At 40.1% G+C, this 19,717-nt stretch overlaps 2 protein-coding genes across 2 annotated transcripts; one reads left to right on the top strand and one right to left on the bottom strand.

Moving 5' to 3' along the window:
- Positions 1 to 2,378: 2,378 nt before the first annotated feature.
- On the bottom strand, positions 2,379 to 13,556 carry dnajc10 (DnaJ (Hsp40) homolog, subfamily C, member 10). Its single transcript, XM_015030710.1, has 25 exons — positions 13,235 to 13,556; positions 11,959 to 12,201; positions 11,704 to 11,866; positions 11,559 to 11,609; positions 11,344 to 11,426; positions 10,153 to 10,284; positions 9,157 to 9,250; positions 8,739 to 8,816; positions 8,560 to 8,603; positions 7,825 to 7,890; positions 7,674 to 7,739; positions 7,482 to 7,571; positions 7,294 to 7,401; positions 7,111 to 7,225; positions 6,872 to 6,999; positions 5,976 to 6,092; positions 5,798 to 5,899; positions 5,639 to 5,699; positions 5,368 to 5,462; positions 4,447 to 4,580; positions 4,307 to 4,360; positions 3,570 to 3,717; positions 3,246 to 3,368; positions 3,042 to 3,149; positions 2,379 to 2,952 (listed from the first exon to the last, which is right to left on the bottom strand). The coding sequence occupies exons 2-25, from the start codon at positions 12,163 to 12,165 to the stop codon at positions 2,941 to 2,943; spliced, it is 2,379 nt and encodes a 792-aa protein (XP_014886196.1). The 5' UTR covers positions 12,166 to 12,201; positions 13,235 to 13,556; the 3' UTR covers positions 2,379 to 2,940.
- A 731-nt stretch (positions 13,557 to 14,287) lies between these two features.
- Positions 14,288 to 18,699, top strand: nup35 (nucleoporin 35). Its single transcript, XM_015030709.1, has 9 exons — positions 14,288 to 14,599; positions 15,596 to 15,763; positions 15,837 to 15,973; positions 16,720 to 16,777; positions 16,860 to 16,968; positions 17,138 to 17,207; positions 17,291 to 17,419; positions 17,502 to 17,630; positions 18,431 to 18,699. Exons 1-9 carry the CDS (start codon positions 14,587 to 14,589, stop codon positions 18,506 to 18,508), a joined length of 891 nt encoding a protein of 296 aa, XP_014886195.1. The 5' UTR covers positions 14,288 to 14,586; the 3' UTR covers positions 18,509 to 18,699.
- Positions 18,700 to 19,717: the final 1,018 nt, after the last annotated feature.

Below are 19,717 nucleotides of genomic sequence, written 5' to 3'. Positions count from 1 at the left end.
ATGAATAATAATGACATATAAAAAGCCTTTATTTCCAGAACTGAAGAATAACAAAAGAGGTGTTTTCTTGTCAACGTAGCAACTTACGGCAAACTGGCAGCAAGCGCTGTAACTTTAGGAGCTAGAATGCCAGGGTTGTACTGGCCAGCAATGGAGAAAACATAGTAAAACCAGAGTATAAGAACTAAACACTAAACCAGAGGCTAAGAAAGGGCAGCTGGAGCTCAGTGGGAAGAGTTGTCCAGGGTTTCCCACAGTATAAGCCTGGTGGCCCGCCAGGCTTTATATGCCTCCTGCCTGCTGGGTTGAGCCACCTTTGTTTATTTCTTCTACACAGCTTGTTTATACAGTAGTTATGTTTCCATTAACCATAGAATTGAACAAATTTAATTTACACAAAAAAATAAATTTGCTTAATGGAAATACGGCAAATTAGAAAAAAAAATTATGTATTTTTTTTTAAATATCGTTGCGCTTGAGTGAGATAGTTTCTCAGTTGTATATAAATACATGTATTTTGCAAAACTGCAATGGAAATACTTTTTTTTTTTTTACATCACACCAGCCATGTGACCAATAGCTGGAGGCTGTCACAGGCGCAAACCACAAAGAAGACAGGAAGAAGTTGGAAGGAGAATGGTGGTTTGGCCACCAGAGCTCTCACAGCATGGCACAGTCGGTTGTCATTCAAAAGTGTTGAGTCCATAGCTAATCTGTAAAATCTGTACAATTTTCCCCAAACGCAGCATACATAGCAGCTTCCCAGTCTTTTTGCTCTACAGCCTGAATAAGACTCCAACATCTCTTCTGATGGCTCTGATGAGCCACCGCTCATCATCTATAACTGTTTACATCCGTCGCTTCCGTGATTTTTAATGAAATGAAATGAAATGAAATGAAATGAAATGAAATGAATGATTTATCGCGTGAACAAGCTTAGTCATGTGTGACGTTAATTTCATTTCTTATTCAATGGAAACACCGCAATTGCGCAATTGTGTGTTTTCTACATTACCAGAATATTGACAAAAATGTGCGACCATATAATGGAAACACAGCTAGTGATAGCAAAGACTGGACAAGCTATGTTTATAGTTGATGGGCACGAGGGCATGCGCCGCGTGCTCACTGATTGCCAGGGCTGGTCGTTCGCCTCAGATATCCTGAAACTCGGACTCAAACCGGACGTCGACTGGGAGTGGCTTCTTACGAACCCCGCATGAGAGCTGCTGCAACAAGGTACGCGTCAAGCATAAAAGCCTCTTGTCAATTAACAAAAACTATCAGCTCATAATTTTCGCCTCCTTGGACTCTATTTTATTTTTTTAATTGCAGAAACAAAGGGACGTTCTAACTTAAGGCTCACACTTAAAAAACGAGTCAGTTTGTATTTAACCACAAAACGATAACGCTTTGCACCCGAATTTCCTCTCTGTGGGGAAAATAAAGTCTGTTTCTATCTTATTGTTTTGCTTAATATATATATTCTTTCAGCATTAATTTGCCGAGAACTCCAGTCTGCAAAGGCTGGATGTCCACAAATGTCCCTGGTTGTCAGTGGTCATTAATGTGGCAGATTTTAGTGTGACATGTTTACACCATACATCATCTCCAACTGCTTGAAATTACATTTGAAAAATATAACTCGATTTAAACATGCTTAATTTTATAAACCCATATTTATTAATCACAAGGTCCTCCACAATGCAAAGAGTGACACCTGCTGGCCAAATTAAGCATTGGCCAAAAAAAAATAATTGAAAAGTATCCAAATCTTTTTTTTTTTTTTTTTAAGAAAAATCCACACATGGTCATTGGAGATTAAACAGATAAATTCTACTGGTGTCTGCAGATATTATTCAGAGTTTTACAGACAGAAATTTAAACAAGTTATCTGATAAAAAAAATCAATATCTGATGGCTTCAGCCCTAAAAAAAGCAGCTTTTTAAAAATTTTTAACATATTATGTTAAATGATAGTTCTATGCATAATAAACCACAGCACTACAGGAAGCAATATAACAATTTAATAAGACCCATGGGGATTTTTGATACCAGCCAAAGATGGGCGGTTTCCCAGGGCGGCATTAGAGCGTGGATAGAGGGATCACACAATCATCAAATGAAAACGTTAAATTTTTCTGTCAATTGCACCTTGAACAGGTTTTCTATTGCTGGAAGTTCAGCGAGTTGTGAGAAACTTCACGACTCATAGAGGTTGAGGTTATAATGTAAAAAGTTTAAGCGATGTACATACTTTTGCAAGTCAATGTAAAAAAGTAAATAAAAAACTAGACAATTTGTGTAACATTGAAAAAAGAATGTTTTATTCGTTTCAATTTGTATTCTTTTTTAAATATATATATACAAATTTATTATTTTCATAAGTGTAATTGTCAATTTATGTCTTTTTAATAAGTTGGCATCCAGTACTTTTATTCCCCATCAAAACAACACAGCCAGTAGAGTAAAGATCAAATAAAATGACACATAAAACAGTAACGGTTCACATTTAGGCCTGGCTTATCTATGCAAAAACATATATATATATTTGTTTAAACCAAACAGAATAAAACCACAGATAGAGCTGCAAAAATGTTGTTTCTAACATAAAGCTGTTTCTGAAAATGCTCCTTCAGGAACACTTAAGTACAGTAGTGTGTCCTCGTTTTGGTTGTGTATCAGTAACATGTACAATATTCCATACTGTCTCACAGGTTTACTTCATAGAGTAAATACAAACATTGGAGACAAAATAAAAGTGGATAAAATTAAGGCTAGAGAGTTCATTTGATTGAAGACAGGAGCATCAGTCGGTAACCTGACCGTCTCATCTGTTGTCTACTCCAGGAGTGCTGACTCACCGAACCAATCAAACCCAAATACATTCCTCTCTCTGACCAATCAGGTTGTTGGTCTTCTATGGCACCTCTTTGTCTGTCAGAGCTCGTCCTACAAAGCAAGCAGAGCCAGAAAAAAATAGTCTGATTCGACCTTAGGAGACACTTTAAACTCTGAGTTGTAACTGAAAAGATGGCTACCTTTGGTGTGTTGTGTAACCGTGGTGACAGCTTCTCTAGCCGATGTCTGATGATGTCAGCGATTGTGTTTGCGTCCCGGCTGTTAATGTGCTCCCCGCTGTGTTCATACTGTAGTAACATGCACAGGTTATTATTGTTTTAGTTGTTGTAAAGTAGAATGGTTGAAACACAGGCGCCCTCTGCTGGGCGTGTCTGTGTCCTCACCCTCCGTGTTCCCAGGTTTGGGTAAAATCGGACTGTTGGGTAGGCGGTGATTCCAGCTGACTGACACGTCTGATGATGAGCCTGACAGTCCACCTTCCCAGCCCGGACCTCCCCTTTAACCATCTGAGAACACAGAGAACCTTTAAAATCTCAACAACATTTATGAGTCATGTCACCACACACATTTGTTTTATTTTACCGACATGTTTCTCCAGACTGAATGTAATATCTGGTTTCCTATCAGAAACAAACTACTCATTTTCAATCTAAATCTTCTCGAGGAAAGAATAATTTTGGGATGAACTTTTGACAAATGTGTCTCACCCGAGCCAGGACCTCAAACTCTGGGGCGAAGTGTTGGCAAGGTCCACACCAGGGGGCGTAAAAATCCAGAACCCAGTGATCCCGACCCGAAAGAACCTGGGATCTGAACGTCTCTGGAGTCAGATCCACCGATGCTCTGGGCAAAGAACTACACACAACACCTAACTCCATTAACCCGTTAGCAGACCAAACTGTGGATTACTCATGAAGACTCAAATGAGGTCGAGAAGAAGAAATGTATTTAAGCTAGTAAGTAAGTATGTTAGTAACTATTTAAGTAGGTGCATTATACGTAAATAAGTATGTATTCAAGCAAGTAAGTGCATATTTAAGTAAATAAATACGTAAATAAGTATTTAACCCTTGTGTGGTCTTAGTGCAACGCTTGGGAGAAGAGCGGCAAATGTCACAGTTGGAAAAAAAAAACTTGGGAAAACGCATGTGGATTCAGTCCAAATGACCCCATCTCTTAAGAACGTGGGAGGGTTGAATATGTAAGTATTTAAATAAGTTAGTAATAATTAAGTAAGTATTTGAGAAAGAAATAACTAAAAAAAGAAAAACAAAGTAGGAAAAAAGGAAAATAGGAAGGATAATATGAAAGATAAGCAGGAAAAGAAGAAATTAGTAAAAGAAAATATGGCAATACAGGAATATGCCTAAAAGAACAAAAAAGAGAACAGAAGGTGGGAAGAAAAGCATGTTAAGAAGGAAGTCACGCCGGATAAAGATGCTACCTGAGAACCCATGCTCTGAGAGAATGTGCGTCTCTGTGCCAGCCGTTGTAACTCCTGCAGAGAGAAACCGATCACTGTTCTTCTGTCTTTTCTCTTCAGAAGGAGAATCTGAGGCTAATTCTTCCACAGTGATCACTTACGTGAAGCGGTCTGGCTGCCTGGTGTTCCCAGAGTACAGGCGGACTTCAGGGTACGCCCTCACTCCCTGACTCTGGCAGAAGGTCTGGAAGCGCTGACAGTCCACTGAACCCACCAGGATCTGACCTGAAACCATCTGCAAGACAGAGACAGAGTGAAGAGAGAGAGACAGCTTTCACTGCACTTCCTCTCCTCTCTCATTCCTCTGGTGGGAAACACACATCCATCAGAGGCTGTTTTAACTAATCATCATGCAAATAACCAGAAAACATTAGATGTGAACTTGTCATCATTTAAGAGGAGTTGTTCAACTGAATTGTTCATAGTTATTGGGGCCACAGTCAATGGCTTTTGTCACTGTGAAGTTCCTTGTTCATCTTCTGTATGTGTGATGGGACCTGGATTCTCTGTTCAACTTGTTGAATATTAATTAAACCAAATTAAAATGAAATGCACCTAAATAACATGTGATTTGTATCATCACAAAAATTGACAGGTAAAAACAGTTTGTTGTTGAATTTCCTCAGGAAGGAAATTCAACAACAAACCTCTGACTTCAGTTGTTATAAAAATGACTTAAAAGAAATTTGGCTTTGTTATTTAACGCCTTGAAATGGTGTGTTTGTGTCTTTAAGAAGCTCCTACTCTTTCTGAAACTCCGCCTTCAGGAAGTCCTCATAACACGGCTCCTCTATTGACCCATTAACAACATCTTTACCAGTGTTGCACTGAGAAGTAGCTCCTATAATGAGCTCAGCTCCAACAGGTGTTTGCTGAAATATTCCTCAAACATGCATGACAGAATCAACAGTCTAGGTATGTTTCTAACGTGGGACTAATGTGATGTGAAGCTCAAAGAAGCCAAGTTTACATAATACTGATCCCTTTAGCCTGCTTTTGAATTTGTGCATTTGCTGTCATACCCGAGCCATGCGTCTCCACTCAGGCATCATGGCCTGACAGGGACCACACCAAGGAGCGTAGAAGTCCACCGCCCAGGTCTGCCCTGCAGCTCTGCCTGCAACATCACCGCCCAACCTGGTTAAAGCTTACACTGAACTGACACCAATGCATTTCTACCAGAGCATGCTGAAGGAGTTTTAAGAAGATCTGAAAATGTTAAAGACATATTATTTTTCCACCTCTTGTCCATATGATTGAACAACTTTCCTTACATTCATTTAAAGTTTGTACCTTTAACTTTCTCTGTGAAGCTGGAGGGATCAAGGACCAGCACAGATGGGCTGACCAGATCCTGGAGAAGCAAAAATAAAAGAAATCACCTTTCTGATTACTGGTTACTTTCATAAAAGTAAAAAACAACACGGAACCCAATGGAAAGTTAAATATGACCTGTATGAACTCCAGGATGCCGTCAGCTGAGTGGTGTCCTTCGTATTCGTGCATGGAGGAGCCGTTAAAGATGACCGTGGTGGGGTACGCCTGGATGTTATACTGAAACACAAAGAGGGTGACGGCTGACCAACACATTTATCCCTCAGCACAAAACACCCAGAGGGTCTGAGCCTACCGTGGAGCACAAGTCATGGTGGATGGTGCAGTCCAAGGTGCCAAACTTCATCTGTCCAGCCAACTGGATGGAAGCTTTTCTCAGTTCAGGAAGTAAAGCTCGACACGGAGGACACCACTGCAACCAAGATGAGGATTTGTAACCCACCAAATTGTGTAGAAACTGAGGTGTTTTTGGGTTAGATATGAGTTGGATTAATATAGTGATATTTCTTCACTGTTTCTCAATATTAACGTTACAAAAGAATATAAATCACATATACATAACACAAACACTTCCAGTTACGAGTATTTGTGTTCTGGGTGTAGAACTAGAGCCCGTCCATCATGCAAACAGAGATTTGGTGGATCTTTACACAGAAGATTGCAAACTACAAAACATGCTAAAGGTTCGGTCGTGTTTACAGCTAATGGTGTGGTTCTTTTCAGCCTTCTGACTTGGTTTCTTCCTGTGGATTTATAAAGCCACAGGAAATCTACAATCCTCCATGTCACTAGACAGATAAAACCCAACTAAAAATAGCAACAGCATCTATTTGAAACCGTTTTAAAAAATCTACTAGGATGTATCAAAATCTAGAAGTACATTATAACACAAACAATCTGTTTTCCCAACCAGGTCTGCTGAAAATAATAAATATTAATATTACACTTCCTTAGTATTTGGAAGAATTGCCCTTTAAATGTAAGACTTGAGTCAAAGGATTGGAGTTTCCTTCCTTAAGATTATCACAATAGTTTTGTAGAGTTCTGGCCCATTCCTCTACCACCCCTTTAATGAATCTGAATTTGATCAAAGAACAATAAACTCCCTAAAAATATTCCCCATCTCATTATATTTTGGCATTTAACAAACAGAAATGATTCCAGTCTACAGTTCCAGAAGGTTTTACAAACCGGAGCAAAGAAGTCAACGAGCCAGGGCTCCTTCCTGTTGGAGGGGAAGTTGTCTGGCCTTAGCGTTGTCACGTGAGCGTGAACGCTATCCCTCGCAAAACCCACGATGTTGTACAACACGTCTTTACCTGCATACGGACACAGGACACCACGGACATTCAGACACTCTGAAACAAACTGACTGCACTGAAAGAGGCAAACGGGCAGTACTAGGATTAAATAAAAGGTGCGGTACTGACCGTGGTGGATCTCAAAGTCGTGGATTCCCAGTCCTTTAAAAACGGCCACGCAGGGTTTGTGGATGTACAGAGTCTGACACAGCTCAGAGTCTGCGACGCAGTCCACTCTGCCAACCTGGACAGACAAACGGCCGGTTGGGACCGTCAGGCTGAGACTTGTAGCAAAGCAGAAAGGCCGCATACCTGTATGTGATCGTTTCGAAGAAACGCCTGAAGCTTCTTGTACTCGCTGGAGGCCGATCGGCCGCTGAACATAAAACTGATCAACCAGCGATGGTGGGCCAGTTTCTTCTGCAAATGGTTAGATTTCAACATTTACTGCACGGTACATAAAATCTGATTAAGCAGCTGCTCTTGTGTTGCGTTTCTACCTTAAAACTATCACTCGTCAGCAGTTCCAGATCAGGCAGATGATCGATGACATGATTGTAGATCTCCCTGCTGTCCAAAGTCTTCAGCCACTAAAGTACATGAACATGAACCGAATCTTCAACATGAACCGAAGTATGACTTGGTGTACTTCCAACAATATGTCAGTCAATTACTAGCATGTTCTATCATACCAGTATGCTGCCTTGCGTATCCAGAGAACTTCCAGGAGGGAACAAAGCAGTGGCTCCACTTGTCACCTAAAACAGAAGAATTTTAAAAAATTCACTACACGTACTGTAAAAAAAAAAAAAACATTTACTTCATGTCAGCGGTATGTCTTACTTGAAAACTGTCGCAGAGCTGTTGCTGTGTGGGGCAGTCCATCCATCCCACCTTAACAAGACCGTCCTAAACACAAACAACCATCAGTCAGAACAGAGATATCTGTAAAAATTTTCATGGGGTGCCACAAGGTTCAATCCTCGGACCGCCCCTATTTAATACCTACATGCTCCTGCAAGCTCTGGTTATAACAATATGTGTGTTAACTTCCTCCAGCTGAACAGAAACAAAAATGAACTTGAACTTGAAGAAAATGATCTCGAGTCAGCACATGGCTTCAGTTATTAGAGGGTGATTAGTGTTGTAGAGGGAATATAGAAAATATTCCAAGACCACAAAAACTGATGAATTTGTTTGTGAAATTGGTGGGGAGGGAACTTTATAGACCTCAAATATCATAGAACACCTCCTTAAATCAAACAACTTTATGTAGACTTATTGGAATAATGTCAAATAATGCAAAAGGATACAAATCTGTGGTTGTAGTAGGAAGCGAGGTTGCTTGCTTGGTGAATTTAGATAAAACTAAATTTTTTAATCATTTCAAAAAGATGGTTTATGTCTGACTGATACACACTTTTATGACTGCTCATGAAGTAACCTAATATTACTTGTCTACAGGTTTAAAACAATGGCCAATTCAAGAATCTGGATAAACTCCAGACTGACTGTTTTGTTGTCTCATTTTTTTTGGCTGATGACGTTAAACTCCAGCGAATTCAGCTGTTTTCTCACCAGCATTCCAGCAAGCTTCTGTCGTGTCCTCGGCTCCAAACAATCTGAGAAAGACAGACACGTGTCAGCATGTGGAGCAGAAATCTACAAAGTTATTCATTATATTTCTGATGACAGGAGTGTATATATGTGTGTGTGTCATCAGCCCAAGGTTTTGCACTGACAGCTGTGTTTGTTACCTCCAGTATCAGAGCAGAAGGTGATAAGCCAGCCGAGTCCTGACGAGAACGCGTTCTCTATCTCAGTGAACACATTGCCTGGAGAGGAAGAGGAAATAAGAGGCTGAACAGAAAGAAACTCCTTCCAAGGTGTGTACAGAAGTGGTTTGAAATTACAGAAACAAACTGTGAATTAAGAGAGACGGGTTACAGCTGGCAACAGCCGGTCAAAACGTTTCAAAAGCCAGAGATTCAAAGCCACAAAATTCTGACCAGTTCATCTTAAACCAACAAAATAGAAAACCTGTGTGCAATTTACTAAACGAAAGCAATATAGAACTTACAATACAGATGCATATTGTGTTATTAATAGATGGTTGACGGAAAAGTTGACAGATTTGAAATGTTTGGTCTGAAAATGGATGAAGGATGAGCTCACCCTGCCACAGCTCAGTGACCTTTGTAGTGATGAACTGCATGGAGAAGCGAACCAGGTTATCTCTGTTCCTCTCCCCTGTGAATTTCTCCGGCCTCTGCAGAAACACACAGATGGATCAGAGGCTGGTCCTCATAGGGTGAACTCTGCTTGTGCTGCAAGTCGTTGAGAAGCAACTCTGATCTGGAGATTCACAAACCAGCAATGTGGCATCTTCCCACAGGCTGCCGGAAAGCTGGTGATTTTATTGAGACACTATAACCAGCTGCTTTAAAACAATAAAAATGAACATTACTTGAACTATACTTGAATGACATGTTCTGACGTTTTCTGTTTTGATTGAGAAGTGGCTAAAAGAAATGTGCCTCTGTAGTCACGCTTCCATTGACATATAAATGAGCAACTAAATTAGTTTAATGGACACACGTCAATTTAAAAAAAAACTTTCATCATTTGATAGCATTTTGAATTAATTAATATGAGTTACAGTGACATTTAAATTAACTTTGGGATCAATAAAGTGTTTTTTTTTTTATTGAATTTTGAACTGAATTGAAAAAGTTTTGGCGCTAAGATACGGCGGTTTGTTGGCCAAATAAAAATTGGTTTATTTTGCAAAACTGTGATGGGAACAGTATTTTCGGATGTTACTACTAGCGGAAAAGACAAGAAAGATGACCGGCTGGAGCTTCATGGTACAACATGTTTTTTTGTTAATGACTTATTGTGTGAACAAAATCACGTGTGATTTTAACTGCACTGGAAACACCACAAACGTGAAATTGTGTTTCTTCGACATTAATGGGATATTGACAAAGTTTTAACTTGTAGTGGAAACGCAGCTTGTGTTGCATCGCATTCACACTCCTTGGAAAAAGGGAAGTCGTGGATGACTGATAAAGATTTACAAGACACTGACATCAACTTCAAAGGAGTTGATTAAAATAATTTACAATATTGAGTATGACAGCAGTATAAATAAGCATATGTAAAACAGACCTGTCCTGCTCTATAGATGTACAGGCTGGGATAGCTGTTGATGCCTTTCCTCCTGCACAGATGGTTGTTGTCTCCACAGTTCACCGCTCCAATCCGGATGACTCCGTCCATCTCCTTGGCAAACTCCCTCCACTGCATGCAGAAAACAAAGTTAGAGTTTGACAAAAGGAAGGTTTACTTAATTATTAAGTTTACAAACACAACACATCTGTTTCATTAGAGATCCAGCTGTAGCATACGAAGCCTGAACTCGAGTCAAGTCAGCCACCACCGACATTTGGAGATTCACCAAAAGCTTATTGCATACACACTCAGGGTGCATTCTCCGTTTAGTCTGATTTAACAGAACTCTAGTCCGTTTGACTAGAAAGCCTGGTTTGTTTGGGGAGGTGTGAACGTGCAATCGAAGTCTGATGTGGACCAAAAAGCCTAACTCTGGTCCGCCTACAAACCTAGGTCTCTGTTCGGTTTTGAATGCATATGTGAACACCGGAGACCGCTCTGAAGATATGCAGCAGGCTCTAGCGTAGGGCATTCTGGGTAAATACAACCAAAACAAACATAAGACTTTAACATTAGCTGGAGAAACAGCTTGTGGTCTTTGACTGAAGACAAAAGAAAAAACATACAGCCTCTTAAAAAAAAACAAAAAACACTACTACATTTTTGTTTACATTTTATGAAGAAGGAAGTTGTGCACATTGTCTTCTGACATTTTTGCATCATTTCCTTCAGTGGCTCTTGGTGCAGCACCACCAAAGGAGAGGAGGGGAACAGGTTTATAGGCTGCATGACACTCCATCTGCTCTTGTGAAGACACGCTCTCTGATTAATTCGTCTAATAATTGCTTGACCATATAGGGACGGAGCTTTCATCCCCAGATTGTCTGTTGATGGATATATACCGAACATAAATAAAACAAGACTGTGCGAAGGTAACAGTCTTCTTTATAACAATGTCAATTCTACTTTGGTAAAGGTGGTAAACTTGAAGCAGCATGAAAATGTGGCAAGTAAACAGATTTTCAATTCCAAAGTCAGCATTTTCTTGTTTTTTTGTTTCTTTTTTTTTTTTGTTTTAACAGCAGCTAGAAATTCAAGTGTGTTCAGAAACAGCTGGCAACACACCTGAATTTCCCCAAGACTCCAGAGGCGTGTTTAGTGTGTCTATTTGTTTTGGTGTTTTATTACCGTCGGAGCCAGCTGGTGGCAGTGCGAGCATCGTGGGAAGTAGAAGTTGACAAACCAGATTTCTCCAGAGTTCACTGCTGCTTCTAGAACACAAATGCATAGAAGTTTACCCACCATTTTTAACCCACATGGTGGCAGTTCTCATCACTTTACTTGCAACAGTTTACTTCTTCATTTGCTGATTTTTGCAGTTGCTTTCTTTGTTTAAACCTTACCAAAGTCTCCGCTGTCCAAAGTGATAATCTCCAGATCATCATCGTAGATACCTGTAACAGACAGACCGATACATTAGTCGCAATACGATACAAACATCATGATAGGAGGAGGAGTTGGTGGTTGTAGAAGTAGATGGAGCCTTACCAAAGTCATAGCGGTAGAAGTTCCAGCTCTCATAGCGTCCTCCCTGCTGCTCGTCCAATCCCTTTTCTCCATATTTATCATATTTCTTTCTCAAGTCTTCGTCTTTCAGCACTTCATACGCCCGATTCACCTTCAGGAACTTCTCGTGAGCCGAGGAGTCACCCTAAGCAATCATTGGTCAGCATTAACGATGACAAGCATACTTTAATCTACCAAAATGTTTGAGATGTTTGGCTTTTCCTGTCGGTGACTCACAGGGTTTTTGTCAGGATGCATGGTGAGCGCCAGCTTCTTGAACGCCTGTCGGATCTCTCTTGTCGTCGCTTCCCTGCTGACCCCCAGCAGCTCGTAGTAGTCCGACTCCTTAGCACAAACCGCTGCCAGCAAGATGGCAAAGACGAAAACCAGGGACAGCGTGAGGGTAACAGGCTTTAGGAGCCTGTGGACGACCCTGGGCCCCATCACCGGTCCTTCTTCTGTAACCCCTATAACCTGGAACTGAAGGAGAATATCCTCAAAATTTATTTCTGTCATACAGATCTTGTCATTCTACCACCACTACACGGCTATATGATATTCTTCTATAATGTATAAACCCTCCAAGCAGATCCACTTTTGTCTCACTAGTCCAAAGAATAGTTTTCAAAGTGTCTTGAGAATTATCAAGATATTTTTTGCCAAATGGATTTAACTGGAAGTGGATATCATTAAAGCTGGTCTTCAACAAAGGGCTGCCGCCACGGCCATGTTAGTATTAATATCCGACTTGCGTTTTTGGCCGAACAACATGGGTGGGAAAAAAAAGATAAAAGTTGGTTTCTCGTGCGCTAATTTCACGTGCGCACGAGAGAATAATGTGAAACTAGACAAGATATTTAATCTACCTCGCCTTCCGTGAGTTTGTGAGTGACATTATCACATATATTTAGTGTTTTCAGAAAATTTCATTTACTTTCTGCAACCATTCTTTACAGTAGTAGTTTGTGAACATGACTTGGTTGGCTACCAAGAGTATCTCTTGCGCACCGAGAAACTGTACGCTCCATTTTTAAAGACAAACGTTACAACTTTCAGCTTCCTAACTGAAAAAAATACACCAAATTCTACATCACAAAAGGCAAACAACGTTTCTTTTAATCAGAAACATCCCTCACAACTAAGTAGTCTCTAAATGAAAACTATAAATATCCACCTAATAAAAACATTCCAGTACATTCGTTACTTGACCAGTAACAAGTTATAGAAAGAAAATGCAGTTATAACGACAATTAATTTCTACCCAGTCTAAGTTCAAACTTTTATTAAGGACAATAAATGTATCAACATTCTGAAAAGCGTTATTTTCACAGTATAGAAAGCCTTGTTTAATAGGCTAAGCTAAGCTAATTGGAACAAAAACTACTTATTAGCCTGTTAACCGCTACAGACGGGTACAGACGGTGCGGAATTGTGGTTAAAGCGAATATTTCCTGTAATGTATTTCCTGTAATTTACAAACGCTTTTGCGTGAATAAAACCAGAGCTTTGTTACCTTCGAAGAGATTCAACACCTTCCAGCCTGCAGATGAAGATCCGCATCAGCATCCGGCTCATGCCGGTATCAAGTTGTACACGATAACGGGGTCAACTTCCGTCTCTTTTCATTCAAAATAAAGTCTTGCCGATAACCGAAACGTTAAAAACAAACTCGTGACTGCGTCGTTCAGTTCGTACTTCTATGCTTCCCATCTAAGAGCCAGTAAAAGAAAGGGAGGGAGCGTTTCCAAATACGCACGGCTGAATTTGAACTTTTATTTTGACACCAGAAGCTTCAGACTCACGGAACCTAGCTCCAATATTTATGGGACTTTGATGAAATTTGACGCTCCGCAACCACACGAAGATGACGTAAAGTATGGTGCGTTCGAAAATTGTTCCGTTTATAATTTCATATTTCGAAAATATTTTACCTTAAATTCTGATTTGTCTGATACCCAATAAACCCATTAGATAAATAATTATTTGTCTAAATTATAAATTAAAGACATACTTTTAAAAATGTACACACAATATCTGAAATTGTATAATAACATGTTGTTCAGAGACAATTTTAAGCATACATCATCATTAAGGTAACTGAAAAGGGAGAGAGTTTTAAGTGTTAGTTTTGAATAGTTTTATAATAAATTATTTTGTTGATTGTGTTTCAAACCCATGGCCAGAAAACGATTGATTTGGTTATAGTTTAAACATCTTGTCTAGATAAAAGTTAAGTGTTATTTGTCATGTTTGCCAGGTGTTCTAAATATCATGGGCAACTAACATACTCGCAACTTTTCAACCGGAAATGGGCTTTAAAAGTCTCTAAGATTTATTTCTGCTTTTAGCTTAAAAGCCAGTATATTCAAACAGGTAGAACACATATGAGAAAGTACTTTGGTTTTGTATTATTATTATTATTATTATTATTATTATTATTATTATTTTATTATTTTATGCGATTAATTCGGAAAGAATTACGATATCTTAGTGTGCCCGGAAACACATTTTTAACATTTCTGAATATTTAAAATGTGCGGGTACATGTAAAAAAACGACACACTCGAACATCTCACCGATCCCATCAGTTACATGCGCCGGAAGTTTCTGCAGGCGAACCATCAGCTCACTCCAGCAATAATTTCAGCTCTCCGTGAACACGCTGTAGTTCGCTCAAAAAGCGGGCATTAAACCGCTCAACTTGTCCGCATTAGACCATTTAATAAAAAGGTTTGTGTGACAACAACAGGAAGTTACAGTTAGTGAAGAGCTAGCTCTGCCGGCTGAGTTTGTTAGCCACTGGCCTCTTTTCTCCCTTTCGTCACTTCCTACTTTTGAAACTCGCGGCTGTAGAAAAAGAAGAAAATGGAGTTACAAGGTACTGTAACTTTTATACAATCTTCTTCTCGCGCTCTGCTAGTGTTAAAGTGATTTTCACTTAATGTTGTGTGCTCAAGAACACGGAAAGCAGCTTTATATCTTGCTTTGAAACACAGTTAACCATTACTCATTCCGTTAGGATATTTTTTGCTCTCTACAGTAATTGTGATCATTCCGCGCAATTAGCTTTATTCAATTTAGCTTTAAAATAACTCAGTGGTGGTTAGAAATGTTACTGACTTCCTTAAGTGAGGTGAGTATATATTATCGTCCCCTATACATCAGTACTTTGCTCTGGAACCATCATTAGCTGAAATCACGGCAGTTTCAAGTGTTTGGTTCTGCCGTCTATCAGTGAGTCTGATTGGTTTCCTACATTTGCTTTCAAAACCTCTCATGTCCAGACATGACTCAAGTAGAGCAAGTGATGAAATTATCACTCATTTAATATTTAAAAATGGCTTCATCTGACAGACCAAAATATGAAGTTGAGTGGAATTTTTTTTAAGTACGAAGATGAAAATAATTCATACAAGTAACGAAAAAATAAAATCAAGGAAGAGAAAATTTTTTCCAAATCAGTTTTTTTCATTAAGAACTTATAGAACTTAAACAAAAAATGTGCGAATTTTTGTTTTTCATTCAGTTGGTGGAGAATACAGAAATTTTACTCAAGTCAGAGTGGCGATACTGACTTGAGTAAAAAGTACAGGGTAGAGCAATCCTACCCTGTACTTTAAAATTACTCAAGTAAAAAGTACAGGGTAGTAAAAATACTCCTAACAGTAGATTTATTTATTTATTTAAAAAAAAAAAAGTTACTGAATTACTAAACATAAATGAGTAAATGTAAATAGTTATTACCCAACTCTGTTTCCTACCAAGTTAAACCTCAACGCGATACACTGAAGTTTAAGATTGCATTTTTACAAAACATGAAGGATTTCTGTGGAATATAACCCTTGATAATTGTCCTGCTGTCGCTGTCTTGCAGTGGGCTCTGAACCGATGACTCTAGGTTCTCCCACCTCGCCAAAGCCGACTTCCGGAGCTCAGTTTCTTCCCGGTTTCCTCATGGGTGACCTGCCGGCACCAGCCAGCCCACAGCCCCGCCCTTTCAGCCTGACCTCGCCCCTCGCAGAGAGCCTGAGTGCAAGTCGAGGTCAGCAGAACAAAGCTGGATGTTGCTGTTGTCGTTGTGGGCAGTGTGTGTGTTAATCTGGAGTTTGTTTCAGGAAGCGCCAGTAGCGGAGGAGGTTCGGCCCCGCAGCCCGTCGTCCCCACGCCAAAAGATAAGAGCGGAGCGCCACCTGTTCGCAGCATCTACGACGACATGGTCACCATGGGAACGCCGCTCAGTGCACTCAAGCAGGTTGGTAGGCAGCCGGGTAAAAGAGTAGGACGATGAGACAGCCAGGTGAACCGGAAAGAGCAGTTAGCAAAAAGGACTTTATTTTGGCTAATCTAAGATCAGCTGCATCTCCATTAACCATAGGAATTTCACAGATTGAAATTTGCTTAATGGAAACACACCAATTTAGAAAAGAATTCAAGTTTTTCAATTTAAAAAAAGGAACTCCATGAGGTGGTTTTTCGAAACAGAACTGCAATGGGGTTCTGCTGTGGTGGAGCAGAGGTTAAGCACAACCCACGTAAGGAGGCCTTAATCCGTCGCAGGTCCGATTCCCGGCCTGGTGACCTTTGCCGCATGTCTTTCCCTTCTCTTTACCTACTTAGCACTTTCAAATAAAGGCCACTAGAGCCAGAAAAAAAGAAAAGCTGCAATGGAAAGACTTTTTCTGCTTCACACCTGTCACATGATCAACAGTCGGATGTTACTACTAGTGAAAACCACAAAGAAGACAACAGGAAGTGGTTGACTTTGTAGTTTTTTGTACAATATTTACATCCGTCGCTGCCATGATTTTTAATGACTTATTGCGTGAACAAGCGTCTTCATGGGTGATTTTGAGATCTTTTTTTTTTTTTTACAAAATTGTGTTTTTTCAACATTAGCAGAATATCAACAAAGATTTGCACAAATTTGTACTGCAAACGTAGCTGGTGGCTGATCTCTTAAGGCATAAACGTCAACATGGGGTCTCTGTTTTGTTTCAGTCTTTTCCAGTCATGCAGTCTCCCCTCTCGGCACGCCAGGCCTCCACTCCAGGAGCAGGTGCGTACTGATACGCCCCTCACTGACTCAGTTATCATAAAGTGAACCCCGGCTTGACCCCGTTTTCCTGTGTGGTGTCCAGTGTTCCAGCAGGGGTGCCTTTCTCCGGCGCAGGTGGATCCTTTCTACAGTCAGGGGGAGTCTCTGTCATCTGACGACCAGCTGGACCAGACCTGGGTCACCGTCTTTGGGTATTCATACTCAACCACGCTCTAGCCTGTTAGCTTTACAGTCACTTGCAGAAATCACTGGAAAATATTTTAATATATTTCGTTTTTGGTCATGTTACGATCATAAAGAAAACCAGTATGAAAGCACTTCGGCTGCAGCAGTATGGTAAGTCACTGATGTGTGTTTCAGTTTTCCTCCAGCCTCAGCCTCTTACATCCTGCTGCAGTTCGCTCAGTATGGAAACATTCTCAAACACACGGTGAGAGCAGCTAGTTACTTATTTTAGTGGTTTATCTCAATTACAAACCGACTGACACACACAAACTGGTGATGTGTTGGCAGATGGCTTCTCCTGTGAACTGGATGCACCTCCAGTACCAGTCCAGACTGCAGGCCAGGAAGGCCCTGTCCAAAGACGGGAAGGTGTTTGGAGACTCCATCATGGTGGGAGTGAAGCCCTGCATTGACAAGGTGCGTTCCTGCTGTTACCCAGCATGCCGTCTGTTTCTGTTTCACTTAAATTCTAAGTTTAACCCTTAATCGTTTCTCCCAGAGTGTGATGGGGAGCAGTGAAGCGGTCTCTCCGCCCCTCTCCGTCTCCTCCTCTGCTCTCCCCTCCACCCCTCGGTCCGCCATCCGGCCCCTCAGCGCCTCCTACAGGAGCTCCGGCAGCGACTACCAGGTGACTTCACATCTCCATCTCACTCTGTCTGCGTTTCCATTCGCCTTAGAATTGCGCCAGTTGGAATTATGAAAAATAATTTACTTAGTGAAAATGTTTTTGATGGCTTTTCTACATCTGTGTACTAGGGCCATGGTACATATAAAAAAAAAGGATGAGTACATTTCTGCCAAAAACATCTCAGAAATTTTCTACAAAAAACAAAAAAATCTCTGAATTTGAAAAGTCGAAAATTTGCTAGAAAGAACTCAGAAATGAATAGATTAATCTCAGAAATTTTCTAGAAATAAAACTTGGACATTTCTGAGTTTGAAAAGTTGTAAATTTTCTAGAAATTTATTTTAATAAGAAACTTAGTTTTCTTTCTGGAAAACTCAAAATCTCTCAACATTTCTGAGTATTTTGGTGGAAATGTACTACAATCTCCATCTATTTATGTATTTATTTTTGTGTACTACACCGTCATATTTTTGCGCCATATCAAAATTATTGTATTTTGCAAAGCTGCAGAGAAAACACTTTTGTCACATCACACGAGTCATATGATCAACACTTGGATTAGCAAAGGATGATGGTCCAGTTTTAACGATCTGTTGCATGAACAAACATATTCACGTGTGATTTTAATTTCATTTCTTATTTAACGGAAACACCGCGACTGCGAAGCTGTGTTTTTCAACATTAGCGAAACATCAAAGTTTTGCGCACATTAGTAGTGGAAACGCAGCTTCTGTCTCTGCATGCAGACTCGTTCTCAGTCGCTTCAGCTTGAACATCTGTGTACATCTGTCCATGCTCAGGTGGTGACAGACAGACAGACGCCCAGGAAGGACGACAGCTTTGTTTCCAAAGCTATGGAGTACATGTTTGGCTGGTGATGAGAGAGGAGTATATGCAGATGGAGAAAAGGATTCACTACAGTGTGTTTGGGTGTGTGTGTGTGTGTGTGTGCGTGTGTGTGTGAGAGAGAGAGAGAGAGAGACACGGTTGGAGAATCTCTCTGTCTGCTTAATTTTATCATGAATTTTTAATGTCTTTCTCAATAAAGTTTGTCTTTTTCCTTAATCTAATTGAGAGTCATTTCATTTTAATTGGGCACCAGGTGGGAATGCAGTCAAGGTGACCACTGGAGACGGACACCAGCCCCCACATGACCAGGCAAAGGGATGGACAGACAGACGGATACATGGATGTAAATAAGACAGAAAAATTAGAGTTTAAAAACAAGAAAAATCATCTTTTTGTGATGATGATGCAGGGTTTTATCAGGTAAGGAGAGATTCTAACTGCTGAGGAAAAACATGTCTGTTGGCATGTGTCGGGACAGGGTGTCCACACATATTTCAGAATAACTCAGGTTCACTCTGACATATTTTTGCCTATTTTAGGTAGCGCACAAGACACTTTTTGTGATTAAACAACATAAAACGTGTCTATATTTAGACAATTTCATTTTGTGCGCTAAGTAATGATTAGCTTCAGGAATTGGGGTTTCACTGAACATGAAATGTTCCGTGTTGACATGTGGCTCTTTGACCAAAACAACCAATCAAAGCCAAGAGGCGGGTCTTGGCGCAACCAATCATCCTCACGTGCTCAATGTGTAGAAACAACTTACCATTACAGGAAAACTTTATTCGCCATTGGTGGGACTTCTAACTAGCGTTAGCATTCACGGTCGGCTCCTCCTGGCTCTGATTGGTTGTTTCTGATTTTTGCAGTTTGCTCTGGGGGAAGGCAAAGACTACCTGTCGCATATTATACAACACATTTTATATACTTACTTTTTTTAAATTATTTTATCTACATTCTTTTCTAATTCAGTTAGTCAATTATTTCCTTCTCGCTTTTTACTCGTTTTTAATTGATTTTTAATCTCTTACTCTTGATTTTTCTGTAAAGCACCTTGGATAGTCTTGTACACCAAATGTGTTACACAAATAAATTTTCCTTGATTATACTGTCACGACATAATCACAGTTATGTATGTATTTCATTTATTTATTTGAATTAAAGTTACATTCCTGCTACTTATCCTCTAGATCACATGTGTCAAACTCAAGGCCCGCGGGCCACATGTGGCCCGC

Source organism: Poecilia latipinna, unplaced genomic scaffold, assembly GCF_001443285.1.
Source record: "Poecilia latipinna isolate Pla-1442-1.1 unplaced genomic scaffold, P_latipinna-1.0 Scaffold189, whole genome shotgun sequence".
NCBI lineage: Eukaryota > Metazoa > Chordata > Actinopteri > Cyprinodontiformes > Poeciliidae > Poecilia > Poecilia latipinna.
Note: the sequence above shows the minus strand (reverse complement) of the source record. Positions and strands in the feature narration are given on the sequence as shown.